Source organism: Triplophysa dalaica, chromosome 1 (assembly GCF_015846415.1).
Source record: "Triplophysa dalaica isolate WHDGS20190420 chromosome 1, ASM1584641v1, whole genome shotgun sequence".
NCBI lineage: Eukaryota > Metazoa > Chordata > Actinopteri > Cypriniformes > Nemacheilidae > Triplophysa > Triplophysa dalaica.
In genome coordinates, this window is record NC_079542.1 from 6,554,458 (window position 1) to 6,580,388 (window position 25,931).

At 39.3% G+C, this 25,931-nt stretch overlaps 3 protein-coding genes across 9 annotated transcripts in view; 2 read left to right on the top strand and 1 right to left on the bottom strand.

The window, feature by feature from the left end:
- Nucleotides 1-3,514, bottom strand: part of sbf2 (SET binding factor 2) — a 110,548-nt gene extending 107,034 nt beyond the window's left edge. For all 4 annotated transcript variants that reach the window (XM_056745715.1, XM_056745733.1, XM_056745724.1 and 1 more), the window contains exon 1: nucleotides 3,376-3,514. In XM_056745715.1, coding sequence (XP_056601693.1) covers nucleotides 3,376-3,430 — 55 coding nt within the window. In that variant the 5' untranslated portion in view covers nucleotides 3,431-3,514. The remainder of the gene's footprint in view (nucleotides 1-3,375) is intronic.
- A 1,593-nt stretch (nucleotides 3,515-5,107) lies between these two features.
- On the top strand, nucleotides 5,108-7,265 carry adma (adrenomedullin a). The gene is made up of 4 exons (XM_056750258.1): nucleotides 5,108-5,201; nucleotides 5,637-5,740; nucleotides 5,831-5,944; nucleotides 6,122-7,265. The coding sequence occupies exons 2-4, from the start codon at nucleotides 5,649-5,651 to the stop codon at nucleotides 6,417-6,419; spliced, it is 504 nt and encodes a 167-aa protein (XP_056606236.1). The 5' UTR covers nucleotides 5,108-5,201; nucleotides 5,637-5,648; the 3' UTR covers nucleotides 6,420-7,265.
- A 4,067-nt stretch (nucleotides 7,266-11,332) lies between these two features.
- Nucleotides 11,333-25,552, top strand: ampd3a (adenosine monophosphate deaminase 3a). 4 transcript variants are annotated; one of them, XM_056745824.1, is made up of 17 exons: nucleotides 11,354-11,417; nucleotides 11,725-11,791; nucleotides 14,362-14,605; nucleotides 15,662-15,884; nucleotides 16,196-16,373; nucleotides 16,473-16,638; nucleotides 19,708-19,927; nucleotides 20,007-20,136; nucleotides 20,214-20,408; nucleotides 20,478-20,609; nucleotides 20,719-20,882; nucleotides 21,617-21,743; nucleotides 22,126-22,289; nucleotides 23,115-23,235; nucleotides 23,912-24,085; nucleotides 24,460-24,570; nucleotides 24,644-25,552. In XM_056745824.1, exons 3-17 carry the CDS (start codon nucleotides 14,560-14,562, stop codon nucleotides 24,809-24,811), a joined length of 2,319 nt encoding a protein of 772 aa, XP_056601802.1. In that variant the 5' UTR covers nucleotides 11,354-11,417; nucleotides 11,725-11,791; nucleotides 14,362-14,559; the 3' UTR covers nucleotides 24,812-25,552. The 4 variants fall into 4 exon arrangements, with proteins under 4 accessions (XP_056601787.1, XP_056601811.1, XP_056601802.1 ...); XM_056745809.1 differs by lacking the exon at nucleotides 14,362-14,605 and having other exon boundaries at nucleotides 11,333-11,417; XM_056745816.1 differs by lacking the exon at nucleotides 11,354-11,417 and having other exon boundaries at nucleotides 12,000-14,605.
- Nucleotides 25,553-25,931: the final 379 nt, after the last annotated feature.

Below are 25,931 nucleotides of genomic sequence, written 5' to 3' on the forward strand. Positions count from 1 at the left end.
GGAAAATAAATAATTAAGGAAAGTCTTTATCTAAAAGCTAGATTTTCTTTAAACTAAAGGAGCATTTTGTGAGGTTCTGGAGAAAGAAAAATGATAAAGAAAGATAAAATATGAAATGCAATGGATGAATATTTACAAGGTAATGCTCATTTGATGAGGGGGTCAAAATGACTGTTTTCACCATGATGGAAAAACCTTATTTTGAACCAAATTACAGGGCCGAAAAAAGTATGGTTTGACTTTAATGTAACTACAGATGAAAGAAATTATTATTATATTTTTAGACGGAGATTGTTAGGTCTAATAGAAGAATCTATTGAATCTAGAGGGCTTTAGCAATCCTTGTTGCATTAGATCCTTATATTTTTTATGGTTCACAACAAACAGAGAAATTTGGTTGACTTGACACAGAATGACCTTACCGTGTGTGTTGATGATTTCACTAACAAGTTCCTTAAATTATATAAATATTTAATATTAGTATGCATCATGTTGAACATGTAAGCTACAACACCTAAACATTTCAAACATCATTACAGAAACTGAACGTGTGTCAGAATCTTTCTTAAAAGTGAATGTGTATCATATTCATGTGGAACGTTCTAGAAAGAAGCCGTGTCTTGAAAAATCATATTTAGACACTACAGCCGTCCAATTACTTATACGTGAAAAGCCAAGAAAAGATTACTCATCCAGTAAAGGCACAATCTAAATTGTTTCAGAAGTACAACACATGGACAAACTCATCAGAAACTGGAAGATTTATGCGGATTGAGCATTTTCACATCCAAATCTATCATTGCATGCCTCCATTCTCAAGGGCTTAAAGCTGCCAAGCAAAAAACACAGACGGAAGAAAAATCTGCATATGGAAACACTTGAAATCATCCTGTTTTGCTCATACTTAGTGTCCCACACCAGGTTTCACTTACATTAAGAAATTCATTTTTCAGCAAGCAGGTTTTAATCAGATCAGGATCTTGTCCAGCAAAACAAAATGCCAGGCTCTTGTTGCTATTTGATCTTATTTTATTGGATTACAATGTGGCACAAGCAAGTTTCTTGGTTTTATTTGGCAAATGACTATCAATAGTGCATTAACAAGTACAACCAATAACAGTAAAATACTTGACAGTTTGTGAAGTATTAAGGAGAAAGAAATTCAAATGTGGTTTAAATTTTTGCCTCTGCAAAAATAGAGTATGTCTAATTTATATTAGACATATGGGCTGGAACATAAGAATACACTAAAACGTGGAAAACGAGGCATGGAGAAATAATCGATTCTCTCCAAATTGATAGAAACACGATAACTTTGTATGCAGGTGAAAAGCAACTCAATGATCTGACAAAGTGCTCAAAGAAACACCCTCTAAACTTAGAATGTGTGTTGCCTCTTCATCCGTTATCCTCCAAGAGATGCCAAGAACACTGAGTTTCCCTGCACAAGGCGGCCATTTATGCATTGGCAACTTGTATAGGTTTAGGGGGGGGGGTGCCTGGTTATCTATTCATTCCAGCATTTGTCACTAGTGACATAGACGACAGTATACAATCTAAAAGAAAGCCAAGTTTATCTGATTCACAAGCGGCTGAATTATTGAAAGAAAGCCCTCAGTAATTTTGATATATCGCAAAGACCAAGAATCATCCGAACCACACGCAGATGTCCTATCAGTGAACAGAATGACACTGGTGATGGTTTAAGTTGGGCTGACACGTAAAGGCACTGGAAACGCTTTTATACGGACTATCTTAGATGAAGTGTCCTTATTACTGAAATAGGAGTCCCAAAATACCACCCATGTCTCTATAAATGACTGTGCCCAACTGAGGCATTCTGCCCTTTTAATCTCTCAGCACAAAAGGCTCTATTTTACAAAAAGAGAAATATTAGGAAAAAGTACCAGTTTTACCAGTTTTTTTAACATTTGATCAGTCCTTTTCCAGTCACTATCGATCACATGACTTTGTAAGCTCCATGCTCTGTGTCCCTGTAGCTCAACTGGTAGAGCATTGGGTAAGCAACGGAAGTGTAATGGGTTCTTCCCTGGAAATACTTTGCATGTACTTGGATAAATGTGTCTGCGACATATATACATGAAAAGTTCATTAGATCCAAGCAAAATACCAAATATGTGACCCTGGATCACAAAACCAGTCTTAAGTAGCACGGGAAGACAAAAATACATTGTATGGGTCAAAATTATAAATTTTTCTTTTATGCCAAACATCATTAGGATATTAAGTAAAGATCATGTTCCATGAAGATATTTTGAAAATGTCCAACCTTAAATATATAAAAACGTTATTGTTGTGAGTGGATGGCCTGCCACAGTGCCTCCGATGAACAACTTCAAAGGTACTTTTCTCAATATTATGCTTTTTTAGCACTCTCAGATTCCAGAGTGTTGAAAGGTTGTATCTCAACCAGACATTGTCCTATTCTAACACATCATACATCAATAGAAAGCTTATTTATTCAGCTTTCAGATTATTCAAACATATCAATTTCGAAAAATTGACCCATAAGACTGGTTTTGTTGTCCATATGCTCTCTTCTCCCATTCATGGGTCTTAATGCCAATTATTACATCAGTGGACTACCACAGAGTGATATATATATATTAAACATCACGTCTCGCATAGGTAACGGTTCATAGGAGGGGGTTGCCAGGTGACCCGTTTCACGCCTTCGTCATTAGGGACGTAAACATGGAATTGTGCAGTAAATGAGAGCAATGGACACGTTAGTCCCGTTTCCTCTGCATCCGCTTTCCACAACACAGGAAGACACGCACACACAAAGCATCAGAACCAGTTCACAACTGACCCAAACCTCACGGCTAACTGGAGAAATCAATACTCCAAAACAGTCCATTAAGAGATCAATGCGCGTGGTTTGTAAATCGATGTCGTCGTAATGCAGTGTTACAGTAACATTGTGAGTCTCGCGCTTTATTTTCCTATTGTTTACATGTACACGTTTAGATATACAGTGGGTGTGTACAGAGAACGACACGTTAAAATATCTTAGAACTCACACATATCACACAAACTCATTTTGATAGATAAAAAAACTGATATATAAACATGTTTACAACAAAAGCAAGAAGACCACGCCATCAAAGCCATCGTTACTTTAAACCTCCCCCTGATAATGTTACGTAAAACACCGACGTGACAGCAACTCTCCAAAAACTGACTGGAAATCTCCTATAACGACTACAAAACATGCACGCGATTGAAAGTGAAAGCAATCCCTTGAATCTCTTTAAACACATCAGCACTGTTGTATTGCAGTAGTTTGCTAACACAACAGCAGTGACGACCGGAATAAATCACAGCATTCTGCACATCAAGACCGCATCTTACCGGCTTTATCCTGATCGTATCCCACAACTGTGAAATAATCAGCCAGTCGTGCCATGATTTCCTCTTTTGGCGAAATTCTGCAACACAATTCAGCATTATTCTTTCTTGAAAAGCACAGCCATGTTTGACACAGAGTGAGCCGGTGCGCATGCGCGGACTAGCAGTCGTCGGTGCATGGGCGTGGGTCGCTCGTTCACTTACAAACTCTGTACAGAATGACCACATCGGGGAATATCTTCACATTTGACGTGATTCAAAATTGTGTCTTAAAGATTTTCCTCATGTTGGGACAAAATAAAGGAATTCTTTGGTTATTCTTAACCTATTAATTTTGTATTATTCTTATTCTTAATATTTATTCTTATTATTTTACACGAATAGCGTACTTGAACGTGATTTTAAAGTAGCCCATTGAAATGCCATTATAGCTGTTAGATATGTTTTATTAATAATAATAATTGAAATAGCTGTAATAAAAATAACAACTACAGCAACACATTTCTTCTTAGCTTTGAAAGATAGTTAGTACTAATATTGCCACTTACATGCATTTGTTAAAGGCAAACATACAGTAGAAAGAAAATTAAAGTTTTTTAAAGTCTTAAGTTTATGCATTTTTGTTAACGTATATAACTATTTTTGCATTGTACTCCACAATACTTTTTTAATGTTTAAAAAACACCGGGGTGTGTGTGACCTTGTAATCATATCTAAAAACATACAAGCATAACATCCTGTTTGGATCACACAATTGGGATTTGGCATGGTACCCTGTAGTATGACAAAAATGAGGAATTTTACAGATGTAAATGCCAGTGTTAAATTGTCACTTTAAGTGAACATTCATTGACCTCAGTGTTCCCCAGTGACTAATTGGCACTATAGCACATGCACCTGAAATTTAGACAAAGATAGATAGAGAGAGAGAGAGAGAGAGAGAGAGAGACTTCAAACCTACCTCAGTTACCCTCATCATAACTGATCAAATATCAGTAGTCTATCTGATGACCATGACATATCAGTTTAGAAAACAATGTTTTCCATATATGGACCGAGAACCAAACAACTCAATGCTGTCATTGTTTTCATGATTGTGCAATCCTCGACTCTCCATATAAGGATAAATTATTGACAACGTTGATATGAATTGTTAGAATTATTGAATATATGAATTGTTGTCTGCAACTGTATTCTCTTATGTTCATTTACATTTTACTCCAATAATATCAGAAAAAAAAACATATTTTTAAACAGAAAGACAGGATTTCATGATCAAATGAGTTTGATTTTCTCATCGGTTTTCTTTTGATCGACTCTACATGCAAACATTTAACTAGGTGAAGGCCATTTGGCATTCGCCCCAAAATTTCACTGTACACTGTTACCTCTGTTGACATATCCAAGAATAAGCACTCTTTAGTCCTTACATGGACAAAAACAGACAGGTGTAAATGAGCACGATAAATATCCGCATGATGCAAAATAACGACAAAGAATTTCCCAGCTCGGCAGTTGCCAGCCTTTCCCAGAAGTATTTAATCAAAATTTTCAGTTTCGTTTTCTCTATCTTTTTTTACACATTGTATTAGGTGATACGTCAGAAAAAAAGCGTATGCAGGCTTGCTGTGGGGGGACTGGGATGTGAGAGTGTGTCAGTGGGCCCCTCCCATCTCCATCCAGTATAAATGCACTCTCGCATGCTGTGGAGACTCAGACTATTAGAAGAGTTTCACAGCTGCATTTCAGCAATACCAGCAAGTGAAAACCTTTGGATATATTTTACACACAGGAGAACTCTAATCCAAGTGAATTGTACTTCTCTCCAGGTATGTATTATAAGAGCTTTGTGTTTGTTTTTCATTTAGTGTTTTTAAAGGTCAAGGCTAATGCATGCACAGTTAACTGTACTGAAACTGGAAAGCGTTTTTAGGCAAAAAATGTTACCCATGTAAATGACATAAACTGATGTGGTGCATTATAGAGGAGACACCACTTTTTGTAGACTACTGTTTTATGCATCTTTTCCCCGTTTACTGCAAACAAGGGGCCTGAAACATAGTTGTAACTTAACTCAGTCACAGAAAGTCTGACCTCGGCTTGACATTGTAAATAAATGTTTGATGAGCGTAAATAGCTTGGCTTTTGGACTCTTGAGTAAGCAGAAGCAAAGCATGGCTGGCATTGAGATGCGTGCATGGGATTTGACAGCATTCTGACCAAATGAATATCTAATAGATGCTTTACATAATTCTTCCCTAAAGGTTCCAGTCAAGATGCATCTGATTCTGCATACCGTCTTCTGCTGTTGCCTCCTGGCCACCGTTGCACCGAGCGTGAACAGTGCGAAGTATGACCTGAAAAGAAGGTAAGTCCATTAGTAGATTTCACATTTTTGTCATGTTTCGCATTGGTTTGAACGTTTCTAATGAACACCATTCATCTTGTTGATCATTAGTGTCTGGCCGCAGATATCAAAAAGGGATTTGAGTCTGGCTGCACTGGGGACTTTAGAAAACAGCCAATTCGTCAGACCGGACGACGTCAAGGACAGCATGATGCCACATTCTAGGTAAGAAAACATCACCTTCCCGTAAAATATACTTCATATTATGTCACTGTTCTCCGGCTAAGCGAAATGTATCAAACCTGTCATTCAAGGAACATCAAAATAAACCAAGGCTGTGATTTGTAAGTCTCGTGCCGTTGTTCGGAGATTAATATCTTCTTTCCCACTCTGCCTCTCCAGCACTGACATCAGCGTGAGGACGAAACGCTCCAAGAACTCCATCAGCCAGTCCAGGAGACCGGGCTGCTCGCTTGGCACCTGCACGGTGCATGTGCTGGCTCACCGCGTCCATGATCTCAACAACAGGCTCAAGATTGGGAACGCGCCCCCGGAGAAGATCAGTCCCCTGGGTTATGGCAGGAGGCGGAGATCAGTTCCAGTGAAAGTAATAAGCCTGCGACAGGAGGGCAGAAGGCTGCGGACGGTGTGGAGCAGCTCACGGCTGGACAAGCTGGAAGCGCTGCTCAAACGGACTTGAGGGGGAGCGCACGGGGGACGCGGCAACAGAGATTCTACACGTGCCTCAGACTCCTGCCAAGAGTCCTCTGACACATTCTTATCCAAGCATAGGGGTTGGGAGAGCCGTCTTGTATGCTGAAGGCTTTCCACTGAGGAGAAAGCACAGTGCAGGTGGTGATACGGCAATGGAGCGCAGTCGATGAGTCGGTGTACCTTGGATATGGATAGAAAAGTGGACCTGTCCTCAGGGATAAAGCAGAGCCCCTTATCTCGGGACAAATGGACTGCCCTCCTGGTGAACCAGTTTGTGGGATTTATATGGCCCTTTTAATAATCGAATGTGCAGAAGAGACTTTCGACTTCAACAGGGAAGAAATTCAGATTCATGATTCTAGAAGGGAATACATAAAGACTTTTAGAGAAGGCTAAGGAGCTTGGAATCACATTAGCGGACACTGTAAACCTTAGATTATATGAATTGTCTGTGCCAGTCCATAAGGATTGTACTCTAATTTACTTGAACTTGTTGTTGTTATTATTATTTGTATAAAGAAACGTGCAATCAATGTTGTTTTTTATTCCGAGTATATGTATATTTGAAGAAAGCGGTCAAAGATATTATTATTTAATTGTTTTATATTCGTTTAATTTACTTACAGAGATTATTTTTGTAAAGGAAAAATAAGGGCATTGAAGTTAGTGCTATATATTGATATATATTATTCGTTGGTGTCGAGAATGTCTTGAGCTGTGATTATAGGATAACTTGTAATGCAATTATATATTTGTAAATGAGATTTATTTTATTGGCGTGAATGTGTGTGAAATGGAGTAACATTGTCATTTAATAAACCTTTGCATACAAAACAAACGTCTTCCAGTCCTGTTTTCTTCTTCCACAGGACGTGCAGATAATAAAAGGAAAGAGTTTCCATTGTTCTTTCTTAAGGTTGGCCAGTGGACAGACAGATGATCAACACCTGGTCTGGGTTATTACATGTTAAAGACCCCGTGGGATGGACGGGTGCCAGGAGCATTCCTTGTTTCTGTCTTCCATACCTTCCCACTGCATGCAGTGCCATAGTATGATGAGCTACTGGAATTCTGTATTTTGAAAGTATGGAGCAGGACTGTGTTTAATTGGAGCTCTGCGGGGTGGTTTGCAGGATGTAGGGCAAAGAGCTTTGTAGTGCTGGCCCGGGCAGAGTGAGAGGTACATTCCTCTTAAACACATAATTAGCATTCCTGTCTTAATGAGAAGGAACTTCAGAAATGCCCTTTTATTGCTGCCCCCACAGTGCCTTGATATAATAAACTTGGAAAACAGAAAACAAACGTACTGCTAAAAAAGAAGATCATAATTATGAATATATAAAATAATCAAAGAAAAATTGAAAGAAACTCAAAGTATTCATTGTGCTTTATTTTTTCTCATTTCTGTAAGTTGCTTTGGAGCAAACCTGCTAAATGTTGGATGATCTGCTAAATGCTTAAATGTTAAAGTGAACGACTAAGAATTCGGAAAATATGCAATTAAAAAGATAAATCCCTCCATTCTGTGTTGGTTATTATAAAGAAACGAAAAGTGCTTAATTAATCGCTCCTGTTTGGTTGTTGTTTGACAGCTGTTCTCATTTCTGCTTTAGGTTAAATTTATGTAGCAATTATGTTTTGATTTGTGTTCAATGTTCTGCCACACAAAGTATAATTACATTTACAGCTGATGATAAGGTACAAACTCAGACAAGCAATTTAATCATTTGTAAGTATTCTAGCGCCACCTCGTTGTAACAATTATATGTTGCCTTCTCACGCCAAGGATTTCTAATTTAAAATCTAAATAACCTTGCAAATCTTCATTCCTGACCTGCAGTCAACACTTATACATTGGGTCACAGAGTCCCAAAATTTTTCACTTTTAGTAGATGTATAAATTTCTCTTAAGGACCACACAGATAGCAGAAGAAGTAACCGAGCATTACACTATGGACATGTTACCTTTGGATTGACGTTTACCAACCAAAAACCAGTGGTGTAAAGTATTGGAGTAAATGTTATTAGTAACTGTACTTAAAATATCTTTTTGGCTACTTTGTTGTACTGAGTATTAAAGATATTAGCAACTTTTACTCTACACACTTGACTACATTTTAGAACAAGTATATGTACTTTATACTCCACTACATTTGTAATGACCAATGCAATGACACATTAAATTTTGCATGGCTCCCATCTTTTCTGCAGCAGTTTATTTTTGCTACAGAAGTATTAATATTTCCATTCACAGGGCGTTGAAGGTAATATAATCTTGTGGACTTTGCTGTTAATTATTAAAACTTGTCAACATGGCTTCTTTATTTGAATCCGAGTGCATTGTCAGGTAGTTGTCAATCGCTGGTGGCTTATACGTGAAATGAGGACATGACTGCAGCCAGTGACGATGACAAACCAGCATGTCCAGTGCAGAAAGGCTTTGACTTTTTAATTTAACTTAACATTATTTTATACATCCGTTATATTGAAGAGACTTACTTATGAGCACTTGAGCTTAAAGAGACTTGGGTGTTTGTAATAGACGTAGTTTAAAGTGTCGACCAAGATTTGTTGCAATTTTGAGGTGTTCAGTCTTATTATGATTTCAGAAAATAAAGCCTACCTTAGCTATCGGATTTATATTATAATAGGCCTACCATGAGTAATGATATTTAGCTATACATTTTATACGTGGCTTAAAATAGCACAAGCTGTGTGTCCAGTTCACCCCTTATGATCAAATACTGTGTGTTGCATATCAGCATTTTCACAGGGTCCAAAGATTAAACAAATCGAACAGTACAATACTGCCCCTCTAAGGTAAAACACAGCAAATACACCAACACTGAAACAAAAACTGTCCTGATATTTAAGTATTTATGTAATTTACATGAACTGCAGATGGACAATGCAAGTCGGGGAACAATATAAGAGTCACAAACACTGAGAACACTGAACGTGGTGAACACACATAGCAGGGAGAATAAGTTAGGGTAACATTTTCGAAGACAGTTCAGCAACTTGCCTAGATTTGAATAAAAAGTGTTTTAGGTTTTCAACAAACCAGAAGGCAAAGCCCTACATAGTTAGTCTGGAACCAGGCCCATTCGATTCTAAAAGACGTGCATCATCTATATACCTTGAATAAAAACTCACATCTAAAGGACCAACTAAAGCAAAATTCTTAGAATAATCGTGACTCATTCCAAAGAGAAAAAATATATTAAAGGAAGTGCCTCATAAAGTGCCTTGTTATCTATAAGCATTAGAATAGCTATCAGTCAACACAAACTTAAAGGGATAGTTCACCACAAAAAAAGAAAGAAAATTGTCTTTATTTACTCACCCGGAAGATGTTACAAAGGCAAGGAAAGGCAAGGCAAGTTTATTTATATAGCACATTTCATACACAAGGGAAATTCAAAGTGCTTGACATAAAATGATTAACAGAAAGAAATAAAACGCATCTTTAAAATGCAAATGATTTAAGATCACAAATACTTTAGATCTTAAGAAACAATAAAACAGCAATAAAATTATATAAAAAGAATAAGAGCAAAAAAAATTAATTAGAAATAGAAGTGCAGTTGATGTAAAGCGTCACGGTGCTTAGGTTGTGAATGCACAGCTAAACAAGTGTGTTCTTAATCTGGATTTAAAAGTAGCTACTGTTGGTGAACGTCTGATGTCTTCTGGAAGCAGATTCCAGCTACGGGTGGCGTAATGGCTAAACGCTAACTCGCCCTGTTTTGAGTGAACCCTTGTTATCTCTAACTGACTTAATCCTGATGATCTGAGAAGTCTTGGTTTATATTCAATGAGCATATCTGAGATGTATTTAGGTCCTAGACCATTAAGTGATTTATAGAAAATTAATAATACTTTGAAGTTGATTTTGAAAGTAACTGGTAACCAGTGTAAGGACGTGAGGATTGGAGTGATATGCTCAGATTTTTTGGTTCTGGTCAGAATCCTGGCAGCAGCGTTCTGTATGAGCTGCAGATGTCTGATGGTCTTTTTGGGAAGACATGTAAGGAGTCCATTACAGTAATCCACCCTGCTGGTGATGAAAGCATGGACTCGTTTCTCTAAATCTCGGCTTGAGACAATACAAACCTGTATAAATGTCTCTGTTGTGCTGTACACAAAGGAACTGTCATACTTTTCCAGTTCCGGGACATCATTGACTAATAGGAAAATGAAAATGGTAGTCAAAGGTGACCCAGAACTGCGTGCTTTCCTATATTCTTCCATCTCATGTCGTGATCATCGAAAGAAAAAAATACAATATTTCTTTCTACTGTGGTTCTCCCAGAACGGAAAATGGGTAACATTCTTCCAAATATCTTTCTTTGTGTTCATCAGTAAATGTATACAGATTGGGAACAACTTGAGGGTGAGTAAATGATGACAGCATTTTCATTTTTGGCCGAACTGTCCCTTTAAGGACAGTTTTAAACTAGTGTGTTCCATTAACGCAGAAAACGCAAGCGCGTGTTAAGAGGTTTACCGTAAGTTCAAGTGCAGCGAATTTAAATATCACCGCGTGACCTCTTAAAAGTGTACAAACCTGAAAGACGCATGAAAGGAGCGATGCTGAATTTAAGTGTAGTATTTCACCATTTATTAAACCCAGAGGAGTGCTTTGTTGCCTACTGTTTTCATACGCACTACGCATGCGCCAAGTAATTTCGCTGATATTATTGTAGAAAACGCTTTATAATGTTATTGGGGTCAGTATAATGTCATGCTAATGTTAACATTTATATCGAAAATACATTGCGGCTTCACCTGCACGTGTTGCACTGTTGTTCAAGAGCCTCGAGTTGACGTTTCTCACGGTGTGTGTATCTCGAGCGTCACTAGGTGGCAGTAATGAGCAAACTACTTTTCCTTTTTTCCCTGGACATCTTTATAGGTTAAGGTTTCATAATCGCAGACTAGCAGCAGTAAGGACGCGGAGTTCTGACAGATCTGAGCTCGGGTAAGTCTTTCAATATGACCATTTAACTCGATATTATTTGCTTTATCTTAATGACGCACAATACCGCGTTAGTTATTCTTCACACTGGACGTTCATTCTTTAAAGGTCAAGAGGTTTTCTCTACAACCTTGCGTTTATCCTTTAAGTAGCATTAAGCAGCTCTTGATGTGTTGTTTTGAATATGTTAGCATGGCCTCTGTTGCAATAAGGTTACTGTAAGAACTACCGCCTGAGTCATGTTTTTAGCGACATCTTTGTTCATGTTCTGCACATTCTGATGCATCATCATCATCATCTCTCTGTCCAGGCCTGAAAACAAACGATGCGAAAATTTCAGAAACCTATAGTGAAGCAGATCTCCAGCCCCTGTTTAAGTAGGTCATTCTAATCCCTCCTCTGTTTTGAATACAGTTATTCATTTATCAAATGCTTTTAACTAAAGCCATCCATCCATCCTCCCATGTATCTATCTATCTATCTATCTATCTATCTATCTATCTATCTATCTATCTATCTATCTATCTATCTATCTATCTATCTATCTATCTATCTATCTGATGTGTGCATTCCGCACTATGGCAGAGTATTTCTGGGACATCAAATAGACCCACAGGTGTATGAAAACCGTGTTCATCATTCATTATTTACACAAGCTCTTACCGACCCTGTGCAGCACGGCATTATATTACAGACTTGGTGGCCATTAAGACCTGCCTGTTCTGCATCAATCTCCCATAAAGCTTCGCACTACACAGTTCCCTCGGCAGAATACTCCCTTTGGTCGGGATAAGGATCTATTCAAGCTGCTTCCTGTCAAATCAACCTACCCTGTGTTTTTTACACGCCTTGTAATAAAACCCACACCTCCAGGATTGCCAGGTGCTCATGTGACCAGGCTCATATTCTCAGGTCAGACCCAACGGTTGCTTTTCTGTAGACAAACAGAGGAGTCTGGCAGGATGAGCTAAAATCAGCTGTTACAAGACCTTAACTGTATGTTCAGACTGTCTCCGTCGAGAGCGTCAAAAATCGCTCTGGTCGCCCTGGCAACAACGCTGTACAAAGAGTCTTGGGCGCGCTGACGCTCTGACGTAGGTCAAAATCTTATCTTTTCTATTTAAAGGGGCCGGAGAGCAAACAAGCATGTTGATCTTGTGCACACTGACCACAAGAAATTGATTGGTGGAATGAACTTTATTGTAGTTACATGTTTGCTAATGAAATTATATTCTATGCAGCAGTAACACTGTTGTGCAGGCGCTGGCACTAAAGTTAGCACCTTTGTCCACGCATAATTTTTTTTAATTGATGTCCCTGTACGCAAACAGGGACGCGTCGTATACAGTGTTGCCAACTCTTTTCAATGGAAAGTAGTTAAAACCTACTCGAAAAGTCGCTAAATGTCGCCAGATAACGTCACGCGATAATTTGCATATCCACGACGTCATCACGTAGTAAATGACAAGCAAAGAGCTTTTTCGGTTCTGCTTCATATCTCTACTCTCTGAGCTGTCGTATAAATTATTGTTTTAAAACAATTCACCCAAATGCAAAATAGATTTATAGATTCTCAAAGACTTATTTTTGTGTTTCTGTTGGCAGAACTCGACCCATTAAAACAACACGCCAGAAATAATTTTCGTTGAACAGCTAAAATCCGTCTGTGTACATGTTTACAAGTCAATAGTCATGGCGTTTTGTCGCCTTTCGTAATCATAAATGCTCAAACAAGGTCAATAAGTGATTTGATCTTGGAAACACTTGTTTGTACATGGGAACTTTGAATCTCATTCACGCGTTAAAGCGGTCTTCAGCATCTTCTCCCTGAAGGGTGCTCAGACTGTAGAGTAGACAGACAGAGAGGCGGTGCTGCGAAGGCAAAAATTCGCTCTCCTGGGGCAGTAGAAGTGAAGCAGAATGTTTCGCTAAGTCGCGAAGGCTTATTCATAAAGCAGCTAGATTTGTCGCAAGACGCTTTTTGAAAAAGAAGTCCCTAAAGGGGTCTGAAAAACGGTAAATATAGCGACCAAGTCGCCAAGTTGGCTTCACTGGTCGTATGAGATTGGTAAACCCGCCACAGCAATAATCAAACTCTCCTCCATTTTGCTTGGCAACAAATGTGGTCGGAACCTAGGTTTACAGGGCTGTGTTCTCCGGAATCCTCTCAAGCGGAATACTTCTACTTTCCGATTGGTTGCCGCCGAACTGCGTCATAGCTCATTACCATAAAGTTAACCTGATTTCAACTCTCCTTGACGCCCTCAACGCCCAAGACACGCCAGGCTGCTCCTCGCCGCTGCTCGCCACCGGTTCACATTGAAAATGAATGTCTTCTAGCCACTTTGGCACTCTCGACGGCGGCGGTCTGAGCGTACAGTTAGGCTTGTCAATCAGATCAGGTGAGCAAACTTCCTCTCATACTAGCTGTATTGTCTATGTGCGTGTGCAGAAGTGGGACATGTTTTTGTTGCTCAAGCAGTGGAGACAATGGGGTTTTATTCTACGGATTTAAACTTACCGGATACAAATAGATACAGGGCGACAGGGCATGCTCCTCTATACTGGGACCACATGAACACCTTGTTCTGTCAACACTTGCAAGTAAAAAAAAACATATCGGTTTTCAGGGGTGATTACCTCTAGAATAAATGACATGATGTCCCACTTGAAGCTCTGCGTTAGTGGCTGACGGGATTGTTTATCTGCGGCTGAAATGATACATGCTCAAAGCAAGGTCAGCGGTGGGGGGTGAGAGATGCCTGGAAGCGTCATGCCAACAGACCTGCTGTCCTGACCACATTCCCCTCACATGGGCTGTTGGTTTTTGAAGCTTAAGGCCGTAATGTTGATTAAAAGGCAATCCAAAAGTCAGATTTGTATGTATGAGACGGTTTGGGTGGATCGAGTGAAGTCTCGTTTGTCTGGGATTGCTTTTTGTTGACAGGCGCTGCTGACACATTCAAAGGATTAGTAGCTCTGTGGATGGGAGGCTTTTGGCCTCCTAAAATAGAGAGAGGGAGACTCTCAAGAAAACAAAACTGAATTCAAACAACAACAGTTTCCCAGAGCGCCACTGGACATGGCCCACATCGCACACACAGACGGTCAAACGTATACACGCTAACATATATTTGAAGTGCGGATGCTTAGAACAGCCGGACCTAAGATGGCGGTATCAGGGGCTGAAGGTAAGATTAATGTAACATGGAATCAAGTGTACTTCAAGAGACGGTTTACCCAAAAATTTAAATTCCGTCATCGTTCGGAAACCTGCACAAATGTCTTTGTTGTGCTGAACACAAAGGAAGATATTTGTAAGAATTTCAATAACCAAACAGATTGGTTTCGGACATTCTTACAAATATCTTCCTTTGTGTTTAGCAGACAAAAAAAATTGATACAGATTTGGAACAATCTGAGGGTGAGTAAATGATAACTGAATTTTCATTTTTCGGTAAACTATCCCTTTAAAGGGATAGGTTATCTAAAAAAAACATTCCGTCTTATATTCCCCCTTCATGTTCTTCATGACTTTTTTACGAAAGAAATGTATCCGTTGCTCTGTGTCTATACATTTGAAGTCAATGGCCACCAAAGTTATTTGGTTACCGGGGTTCGTTCATCGTTCTGCAGAAGAATGAAAGTCACACAGGTTGACATGACAGTGATAAAATGATGAAACGATTGTCATTTCTGTTGAGCTATGAGCTATCTGTAAGAATCTGTATTTGCATGACCTTAAATAGTCAGCGTATTAAATTTTTTTTTTTCTCAATCGATATAAAAGATGCCACTTTTTCCACCTCTTTGTTCTCAGTCAGTTGCACCTGTGGTGACACAGCTGACAGTCAGTGTTATAGATCTCGACCAGGATAACTTGCTCCTAACTGTTCGGGGAATACGGATCAACTCAAACCCATAGCTCAGACACTTGATCTGTCCACACTCAGAGATGTCTTTATAGACTAGCTGTGCACTGGCCTAGAGACGGACTTTATAGGCCAAACGCAATAGCTTGGAATAGCACGTGGCATCACAGGACTATTTATAACAAGCGTGTTGATGCGAGCCACAAAATGTATATCAAAGGCCTTGGAGGAATGACTGCAACTGAGTGGCGGGGTATAACATATTTAGAAAGTTTGTTTGCTTTTAACATGACCTCATTTTACTGGGATGTTTGTGGCTTTGGAAGATGACATAATGAGCAACTAAACGTAACCATGTAATGTCCTCTTGTATAGATATGCCTCGCCAGTTTCCAAAGATTGCTTTAAGTGAAGTGGATGAGGAGGTTCGTCTGCTGGCGGAGAAGGTGTATGCCTCTGCACTCAAGGATGAGGAAGCTAAAGATGCCCTGTCCTTGTACACGGTCCCTGAGGACTGTCCCATCGGCATGCAGGAGGCCAAACAGAGGGAGCTGCTCAGAGAACTGGCTGAACAGCAGTCTGAAGAAAGTGCCAAACGGTTAGCATCATTGGTCCTTCAGCCCCCTCACCCAAAGGCTCGCTTCTTCTGTGGACCACAAAAGAAGATATTTTGAGAAATGTCACAGTGTCCATTCAAGGGAAATCCATGAGGGCCCATGTTGTTTTTCAAAATATCTTCTTTGTGCTCTGCAGAATGTCATACAAATTTGAAATGACTAGTGAAGGACACGATGGGTTGGTACAGGATGAAATGCTTTTCATATTGGGTATTTTTAATTATGTTTATTCGATTTTATGATATTTTCATTTATCAATTACTTTCACACAACTTCATTTTAATCTTTATAGGAAGAAAAGTTTTCAGATTATTCGATCACAATCGATGTCACTGCAAATCCCATTAAGTACAGATAGAGTACAAGGTGTGGTGATGCCCCTCGTGTCTCCTGGATCTTCTTGCCCCTTGATTCCACAAACACTCCCAGAGTTTCAAAGAGTGATCATCAGTGGGGACTACTGTGCTGGGGTGTGTATTCATAAAAATTGCCACTCTCTGTAAATACTCTTTTATTTTTTTTAACAGCTGGTGATAAACTGAATTGTCTCAATCGCTGTGCACTTGCAGATAACCGTCGAGGACTATGAGCAAGCAGCTAAAAGTCTCCTGAAAGCTTTATTTATTCGAGAAAAATACTCAAAACTGGCATATCACTGCTTTCCCCGGACCACCACACAGTTTTTGTGTATTGCTTCAAATGAAACGTGGAGAGAAGAGGATGAAGTTCTTCCAGGTTTGTAGCTGCGTCATAAAAACCAGACTTGACATAGTGACTAATGATGTTCTCTGTTTAGACTTATTTTGCTTCTGTGAACATTACAGTGGAATGTCTGTTTATAAGAATTTCTGTTTACAAGAATTTCAGGCTATTTTTGTTTGTTTTCCAAAAATTCAACATTTATAAGTCAAAGAGGTTATACAGTTAAAAGCATTGGATAGTTGACCCCAAAATTATAATTATTTCATCATTTATTTCCCTTTATGTCATTCCAAACCTAGATGACTTTTTTATTCTATATAACACAAAAGAAGATATTTTGAAGGACGTTGGTTACCACACAACACTGACCTTTTTTGCTTCCATTTTATGCACACAAAACCACTGAGACGTTTTTCAAAATATGTTTTTTGTTGCAAATATAAAGGTTCGGAACGGTATGAGGGTGAATAAATGTTTTTAAAAATGTGCATTGGGGTGGTGGTTGCCAACTCGACTACCCTGGTCAACATGTGAAACATTATCGTGTAGGATAGGTCATTGGGGGTCACTTGTTTGGTTACCAATGTTCATCAAAATATCTTCTTTTAAATGTACATTTAGATTTACATTTAGTCATTTGGTCACTTAGCAGACAGTTGTATCCAAAGGGACTGTTGAGGCATAACACTGGAAGCAATCAGTGCAACAAAAGGGAGCAACGTGTCATAGCACCATAGAACTGGCCTCAGTTTGCCTAACACAGTGCACAAAGCTATATAAATAAAAACATATAGACAATACTTTCAGTATTTTTTTTTAAAGAAAAGAAGAAACAGTTAATGGATAGCAAGAGAAGTCTGGGTCAATGTGTCAGGTGTTGATAAAAGAGATGTGTCTTTAGGCGATTCTTAAAGATTGCTAAAGATTCCACTGTTCTTATAGAAACAGGCAGCCCATTTCACCATCGTGGAATAGTTACAAATAAGGTATGTGAAAGTGATTTTGTGCCTTTTTGGGATGGCACCACAAGACGTTGTTCGCTCATAGAGCGCACGGATCTAAGAGGTACATCACTTTCACTTTCATGTGTCTGAACTAGTAAGTGTTCCTGTGGGGGTGCCTGGTGAAGTGCGGTGTTACGTGTGCTCTCTTCAGCTCATTAAAGACCAATCTTGCCGCTGCATTCTGGATCATTTGTAGAGGTTTGGTTGTGCAAGCTGTAAGGCCAGTCAGGAGAGCATTATTATAGTCCAGTCTGGACAGGACTAGAGCTTGAACCAAGACTCGCATAGCATGCTCTAAATGGAAAGGTCTAATTTTCCTAATGTTGTACAGGACATATCTACATGACAGGGTCGTGCTGGCAACATGATCCGTGAAGCTTAGCTGATCATCAATTACTACTCCAAGGTTTCTGTCTTTCCTGAAAGGTAAAATGGTTGATGAACCTAGTTTAATGGAGAGGTTGTGATGAGTCTTCGGGTCAGCCGAGATCACAAGCGGTTCACTTTTTGGAAGGTTCAGTTGCAAGTGATGGCATTTCAACTGGAGTTAAGGAAAAGCAGTGATAGGAAAAGCCTTGTTTCCAAATGAACGATTCTAGAGATGCCATGTATATTAAAAAGAGCAGTGGTCCTAGCACCAAGCCGTGGGGTACCCTAGTAGTGAGATGTTGAGGCTCAGAGACCACACTGCTCCATGATAATCTAAATTAGCTATCCGAAAAGTAAGACTTAAACCGTTGGAGCACCGTTCCCGAGACACCCAAAGCTTTAATTGTCGACAGGAGGATGTTGTGATTGATGGTGTCAAAAGCAGCAGATAGATGAAGCAGGATGAGTACCGATGATTTAGGGACTGCCCTTGCCAGTCTCAGAGCTTCGATAACAGAGAGTAGGGCAGTTTCAGTTGAATGACCAGTCTTGAAACCTGACTGGTTGCTGTCTAGGAAATTATTCTGAGTGAGGAAGGAGGAGAGTTGGTTGAACATAACAAGCTCCAGAGACTTGGCAATGAATGGAAGGAGATACTGGCCTATAGTTTTCTGCAAGTGCAGGATCAAGTTTGTGTTTCTTCAGAAGTGGGGTTATGGGGGCCTCCTTAAAAGCTGTGTGGAAATGTACCAGCGTGGAGAGAGGTGTTGATAATATGGTTTAGAGTAGGGACAACTGATGAAGCGACAACCTGAAGGAGATGGGTGGGGATGGGATCTAGCGGGCAGGTAGTCTGGTGGTTGGTGAGGATGACCTTAGAAACGTCAGCTACAGATAGTAGAGTGAATGAGGGGAGTGTGTGGGTGTCAGAAGTTAGGACACGTTTGGAGTAGTCGGTGTGGAGAACTGGCTGCTAATAGGAGTTGTTTTGTTAATCAAGAGGGGAGCAAAATCATCAGCTGTAAAAGCTGACTTAGGTAGGGGGGCAGGTGGACAAAGAAAAGTAAAGAATGTTTTAAACAGAGTACAAGAATAAGACGTATTGTTCATCCTATAGTGATAGTAATGAGGTTTAGCAGAGAAGACATCAGTTGAGAATGAAAAGAGAAGAGACTTATACTGACAAAGGTCTATGGGGTCATTCGATTTGCTCCACTTTCCTTCCACAGCTCTGAGCCTGGAGCGATACTCACAGAGAACATCAGATAGCCAGGGGGCAGAGGGCATCGCCCGGGCTGGTCTAGAGGTGAGTGGGCATAAGTTGTCTAGGCAGGATGATAGAGTGGAACATGGAGTGTTAGTTGCACTTTTAACATCCAGTTGTGAGAGCTGGTTCGGGAAGGGAGTGCAGATGAAACCACCGAGGATAAGCGCGAGGGAGAGAGTGAGCGTAGGTTATAGCTAAAGATGACCTGTGAAGGAGCATGTGTTGTTTATTTAGTAGACAGATTGAGAGTAAGATCTGTGCAGCTTTTGTGTTCTGCAGAATAAAGAAAGTCATTCTGGTTTGTAATGAGTAAACGATGCGAGAATTTTATTTTTTTGCTATGCTATCTTTAAGAATCTATGTTTGCATGAAATAGTTAAAAGATGATCCAACATTACCAAACCAGAATAAACCATTGTATATCTGTGTTTTCAGCATTGTGAACTTGCCTGCTCTTCACAGACATATGCCCTTGTCCCGGTGAGGGAGAGGACCCATACAGCATGGAGAATATTCCAGAGAACCTCAACTATCAATTGAAGATGAAGGATGGCATAATTTACGTATATGAAAACATTGAAGCTCTGAGCATGAACAAACCACACTGTCTGCCTTACCCAGACCTGGAGACGTTTGCCATAGACATGAGTCATGTGCTCGCCATGATCATCGATGGGCCTACGTAAGCCTCCCAACGTCTACCGTCATAATCCATTTCTGCAAACCTGAAGTGATGCTTAATGTGTTTCCTCTTTCAACAGTAAGACCTATTGCCATAGACGACTGAACTTTCTTGGATCGAAGTTTTACCTTCATGAAATGTTGAACGAAATGGCGGAACTGAAGGAACTCAAGCGCGTTCCTCACAGAGATTTCTACAATGTCAGGAAGGTATGATTTCGTACACACTCAAGTGCTTGTATATGTGATTTTCCTTGTCACCTAAACACGCGTGCCTGTGCTTACAGGTAGACACGCACATCCATGCAGCGGCCTGTATGAACCAAAAGCACCTCCTTAATTTCATCCAAACCACATATAAATCTGATGCGGACAGGGTTGTGCTTGAGAAGGCAGGGCAGAAACTTACTCTCAAACAAGTGTTTAACGACTTGAATATGGACCCTTATGACCTCACTGTGGACTCCTTAGATGTTCATGCCGTAAGTAATTCTACTTTGTCTTTGTGTTTTTGTGAACTGTATCGCTTTAGTTTTTTATTTTATTCGCAGGGCAGGCAAACATTTCACCGCTTTGACAAATTCAACTCCAAATACAATCCGGTAGGCGCCAGTGAGCTGCGTGAAATCTACTTGAAGGCCGACAACTACATTGAGGGGGAGTATTTTGCACGCTTGATCAAGGTATTGTGGTATTTTGCTGTTACAAACGTCAAACCACAATCAATTGTGTCAAAAAGCACCTAAATATAATACTCATCGAAGAGTCGTGCTTGCATCCTTGCCTTTATAGGAGGTAGCACATAATCTGGAGGAGAGCAAGTATCCGCATGCTGAACCACGACTATCAATCTACGGACGTTCACCAGAGGAGTGGCAAAGCCTCTCGCATTGGTTCATTCAGCAGAAAGTGCACTCTCCAAACATGCACTGGGTCATTCAAGTACCAAGAATTTAGTAAGTTTCGTAGCTTTTTTAAAATCAACAAAGTTTGTTAGCAAGTAAACATAAAAACAGTGTTCAGAACTGTCTCCTTTCCTTACACCTGATTTTCAATGGTAAGCTTAAAATAGTGATTTAAAGTGAGCTAAGATATTAAGGGGAATGTTGATTTAATGTCACTGTAAAGTATGACACTGTAAAGATACTCTAAATACATAAAGTAACCTTCAAACTAAGATGACAATAGTGCGGGAAACATTATGAATTGCAGCTTTACTAGGACGTTTTTTTTAGTTTCGGTAGTAGTAGAGGTTGTCTAACAAATATCAAGCGTAGCTTTAGTTCTGGCAAGTCACGTGAGCTAGCTTGCATCAGCCGACCACATCAGGTGCAGCTAATCAACGTTTACCTATAGTCATACAATGCACACTAGACTGCGTCATATTTAAGTTGCATTTCTCTGCTCCTTATCAGCTGCTTAATGGGGATGCAGTCAAAACCCACCTCCTTCCCCACCTCCACAATATCTGCCTGTATCTGTCGAGTCATTTTAAGTTAATCTTGTTATGCATCATGAACTGTTCTAGGGGGACATGTATTGCCGCGCTCCCGCTATGTCCATGCAAGGCTGCATGGACGGTTGAGAGTTTGCGCAGAACAGTTTCAATCCGCCAACCTTAAATACTGCTATTGTAAAATATTTGACAACAGTGGTCCTGACAGAAATGCTCTTTAATGATTTCTTTCAGTGACATTTTCAAATCACGTAAGCTGGTTCCCAATTTTGCCAAGATGCTTGAGAACATTTTCCTTCCTCTCTTTGAAGCTACAGTGAACCCCCAGAAGCACAAAGAGCTCCACGTTTTTCTAAAATATGTAAGTTTAAAGGTTAATGATAGATATCTTAAACATTATTTATTTTTTAAATCAATGCAGTTATGGAAAATTAGCTCTTGGAAATAACTAAATAGACTTTATTTTTAATATCAAATTTATAGATCATAGGATCTGAATTTCTTTAAAGCATTTATTGGAGACAATAAAAAATACTACAGCTCAGTTTTATGTCCGTTCTCTCAGGTGAGAATATTATCATCTCAGAAAACATGCAGGTTGCTTTTAAGAAATTCTGAGTCTATGATCAATATTTATTGAACTGTATTCATTGAAATGTCATTTCTGTTAGGGAGAGTTTCCTTTACCCGGCTTTTCCCGTGGCTCATTCATGAACAGTGTCAGGGATGTCTCTCTTTCTCAGGTGACCGGCTTTGACAGTGTGGATGATGAATCCAAGCACAGCGATCACATGTTTTCTTTTAAGAGCCCCAAACCTGAGCAGTGGACCACAGATGATAACCCACCCTATAGCTACTACCTCTTCCACATGTATGCTAACATCATGGTGCTCAACAACCTCAGGAAGTATGTGCTACATGGTGTCTGTTCAAGGAATGCTTACCAACTTGAAAAATCGTTCAAAATTTCGTAACATTAGTGAAGATTTATTTATTAAGAATTATTATAAAAAGTTATTTTGTGCATTTAGAAGACGTTGGAGTAATGTAAAATGTACCATAGTATTTCATGTGCGTATATCAGCATGGACAGAAAAATGTTTCCAGTTGCATGTGTGTGTGTGTGTGTGCATGTTTAGGACAGTGGTTCTCAACCTTTTCATGGTCACGCCCCCTGTCAACTCCTTTACAGAACTGGCGCCCCCCCAAATACTGTACATTGAAGATAATGTGTAAGATATGTTAGATTTAATTTATATGCATATAAAACTATATATAAATAAGCAGAAAATACCTTTTATATGATAGATTGAGATCACATTATAAATGTAACAACCCTGCTGATAAAAACTAAAGAAACCGTCACAGAAATGAATGGCTTCCATTAAAATACCACTATAAACCATTAGCTTTTTGCTTAAAACCATTGACAACGTTTTACATCTTTAATAGCTGTTAACAGCTTTAAACAGCCATCCAAGTTCAGAAATATATGAAAAGGCACTACCGGGGATTTCGGGGGAACCATCGCGCCCCACCTGCAGTATCTCTGCGCCCCCCTGGTTGAGAACCACTGCATCTATACAGTAAATACATGTTAGTGTTAGTAAAATCCACTCATCAGGTTACAACTCGAATGATGTTAAGTGTTGTTTAGGCCAAACGGCCTATCTTCTCAAATCTTCTTACTTGATTATTACATTATTCTGCTTTCTTTGTTAATTTTTCACAGGGAACGTGGCCTTAGTACCTTTCAGTTTCGTCCTCACTGTGGTGAAGCCGGTTCAATCACCCACCTGGTTTCAGCTTTTCTTACCGCAGACAACATCTCCCATGGCTTAAACCTCAAGAAGGTAAATTAGATCAAGCTTTTCACAGTCTTCCACACGCCAGAGATTTACTAACAAGGTGCAGTTTCTCATTCCCAAAATGACCGACGCAATCTACTAAGAGCAGCGCATATTAGCATTGGTCGTGCTTATTTTAGCGTTTTTAACAGTTCCTAAAATGAGTCGTCCAAAACTTCCGAAGTGTACATTTGATAGTTTTTGTCTTTTATGACTAAATCCCATTGCACATTGAGTCCGAGATTTAAGTCAGAAATTTCTGCACGTTAAAATATAAATACGACCTCGCTTGTGTCAATCACATTTACACACTGGGTTCGATATTTTTGTCCTTCATAAAAAATCGGACTAGGTTCGATTTTCAACGTTTTTCGAACTGTCTGACAGTGGCTATAGGAAAATAATTTGTAAGCTCTAACATCTCAAAAATTATATGTAAGCTCAAAATTTACTTGAGCTAAATATACATTAAAACATTGATGCTACATGAAGATAAATATTACCACAACAATTAGCACCGCAGAATTGCAGAAGAGCTAAAAAAAGGTTGGGCATCTGTTACATTTGTTTACAAGTAAGAATTTTAACTTTTGTGTGAACTACTCCTTTAATTTAAATATGTGTATTGATAGATGAATTCTGTCAAAGATAACGTCTGTGTGTGCATGTGTGTTTTTCTTAGAGTCCTGTGTTGCAGTACCTGTATTATCTTGCTCAAGTGCCCATTGCCATGTCTCCTCTGAGTAACAACAGTCTGTTTCTGGAATACTCCAAGAGCCCCTTAAGGGAGTTTCTACATAAGGGTCTGTGTGTGTCTCTCTCCACAGATGACCCTTTGCAGTTCCACTACACAAAGGTCAGACACACGACCGTCCCATAATGACATGAATGTCCTAAGTCATGCCAAGCCAAGCCGCTCCAATACATATAACTACAATTTCTGTGTCCCCTAAAGTGGACGATAGCATTGTTTATTCTAAGCTCACACACTACAGTTGCATTTCTTCAAATTTTGGCGTGTTTTTAATTGGCTGTCAGTGATTTATGATTCCTCAGCGTAACGCAAAAAACGATTTTGGAAATACAAACTGTATTTTTTTCCTCTGTAGTGTTACAGTTATGGTGTGGGCTTTTGTCGATTTAAAACCATGTTTACACGGGTAAGTCACATCAATGGCTTCATATCTGCTTTCCCTTTAACTGTTTTGCGTTGTGAACCGCATACTGCAGGAGGCTTTAATGGAGGAGTATGCCATCGCGGCCCAGCTCTGGAAGTTTAGCACATGTGACGTGTGTGAGATTGCCAGGAACAGCGTCTTACAGAGTGGCCTTTCCCATGAGGTAGTGCTCTCTAATACATTTATGCAAATATTTCAACAGCACAGCACTGAAGTGTCCTTGCCCTCTTCAACAGGACAAAAAGCACTTTATCGGGGCAAATTACCTGAAGGAAGGCCCTGAGGGAAATGACATTCGGCGGACCAATGTCGCCCAGATTCGCATGGCTTACAGGCACGAGACACTGTGTAATGAACTCAGTTTCCTTGTTGATGCAGTAAAATCAGAGGTCAATGGATCGTAGTATCTTTTTTCCCACATAGTCTCGCAGACTGTGCTTTTGCATGGTTGCTTTGTTATTTACAGTAGCATTGTATGCACAGGGACTCGGATGTGATGCACTTACGATAAACTTGCCCTACTTTTTTTCTCAGATTCACCCAGCCTTCGCACATACACTATTGCCTGCATATGCGATGTTTTCAGGATAAAATTGGCCTTTCAAAAAGGGATTGACATTACATGATATTACTTTGATATTGCTCTGCCTCCCCCCGTGGAGATTTATGAGTCATATCCTCAACCACGTTTGTGCAAAATATATAAAGATGATGGCAATGAATGATGTTTGGGTCATTCTACTTTCTCTTACAATCTGCAGTGTCACACATCTGAAGAAATAACCATAGTTTATTCGCAGATATGAATAGTTTAAGATGTGTGGTTAGGTCAGTGCTCTGAACTACAGATCTTCCCTTATTCATTGTCCTGCTAATGATGGAAAAATTAATAAAAATAGAATGATATAACATGGTTGCAACCCTACCGTAGGACATAGAATAACGTTTGTTTGGATTAATTTGTATGTTTTTTTTATTGTGTGAAAACGCAGTGCCTGAAATGTATGCAAAAGAAAATTAGATTATACACGGTTAAAATTTCACAGCCACAAACAGAATATATTTAGGATTTTTTTTGTTGTATGTATTGCAAATTATTTTTTAACTACCATGAAATATATAAATATAAAAATATATAATGACAATGCTGAGTTCTGTGTGTTTTCTTATTTAATAAATTGTCACATGTACAGTCATACATGTTCAGTTGTACTTTCCTCATAACTTCATTATTGCAAGTATTTAGAAGTGCTTGGCTATTTAAAATTAAAGCAGTTATGATGTGAAATAAATATGCCAGCAGTGACATCACAGATCGCCAAACTTCCCTGTGCTACCTTGATTTTGCTACATCCCGTGCAAAACAAATCTTAATCCTTGAGGGCAAAAATCTGAAAATCATTTGCAAATATTACACTTTAGTTTTTAATTTCTTGGGTGATCTATATGCAAGTTTGTTAATTAACCCAGATACACTTTAGTTTCATTTTATCATATGCTTCTGGACAATATTAATTAAATACA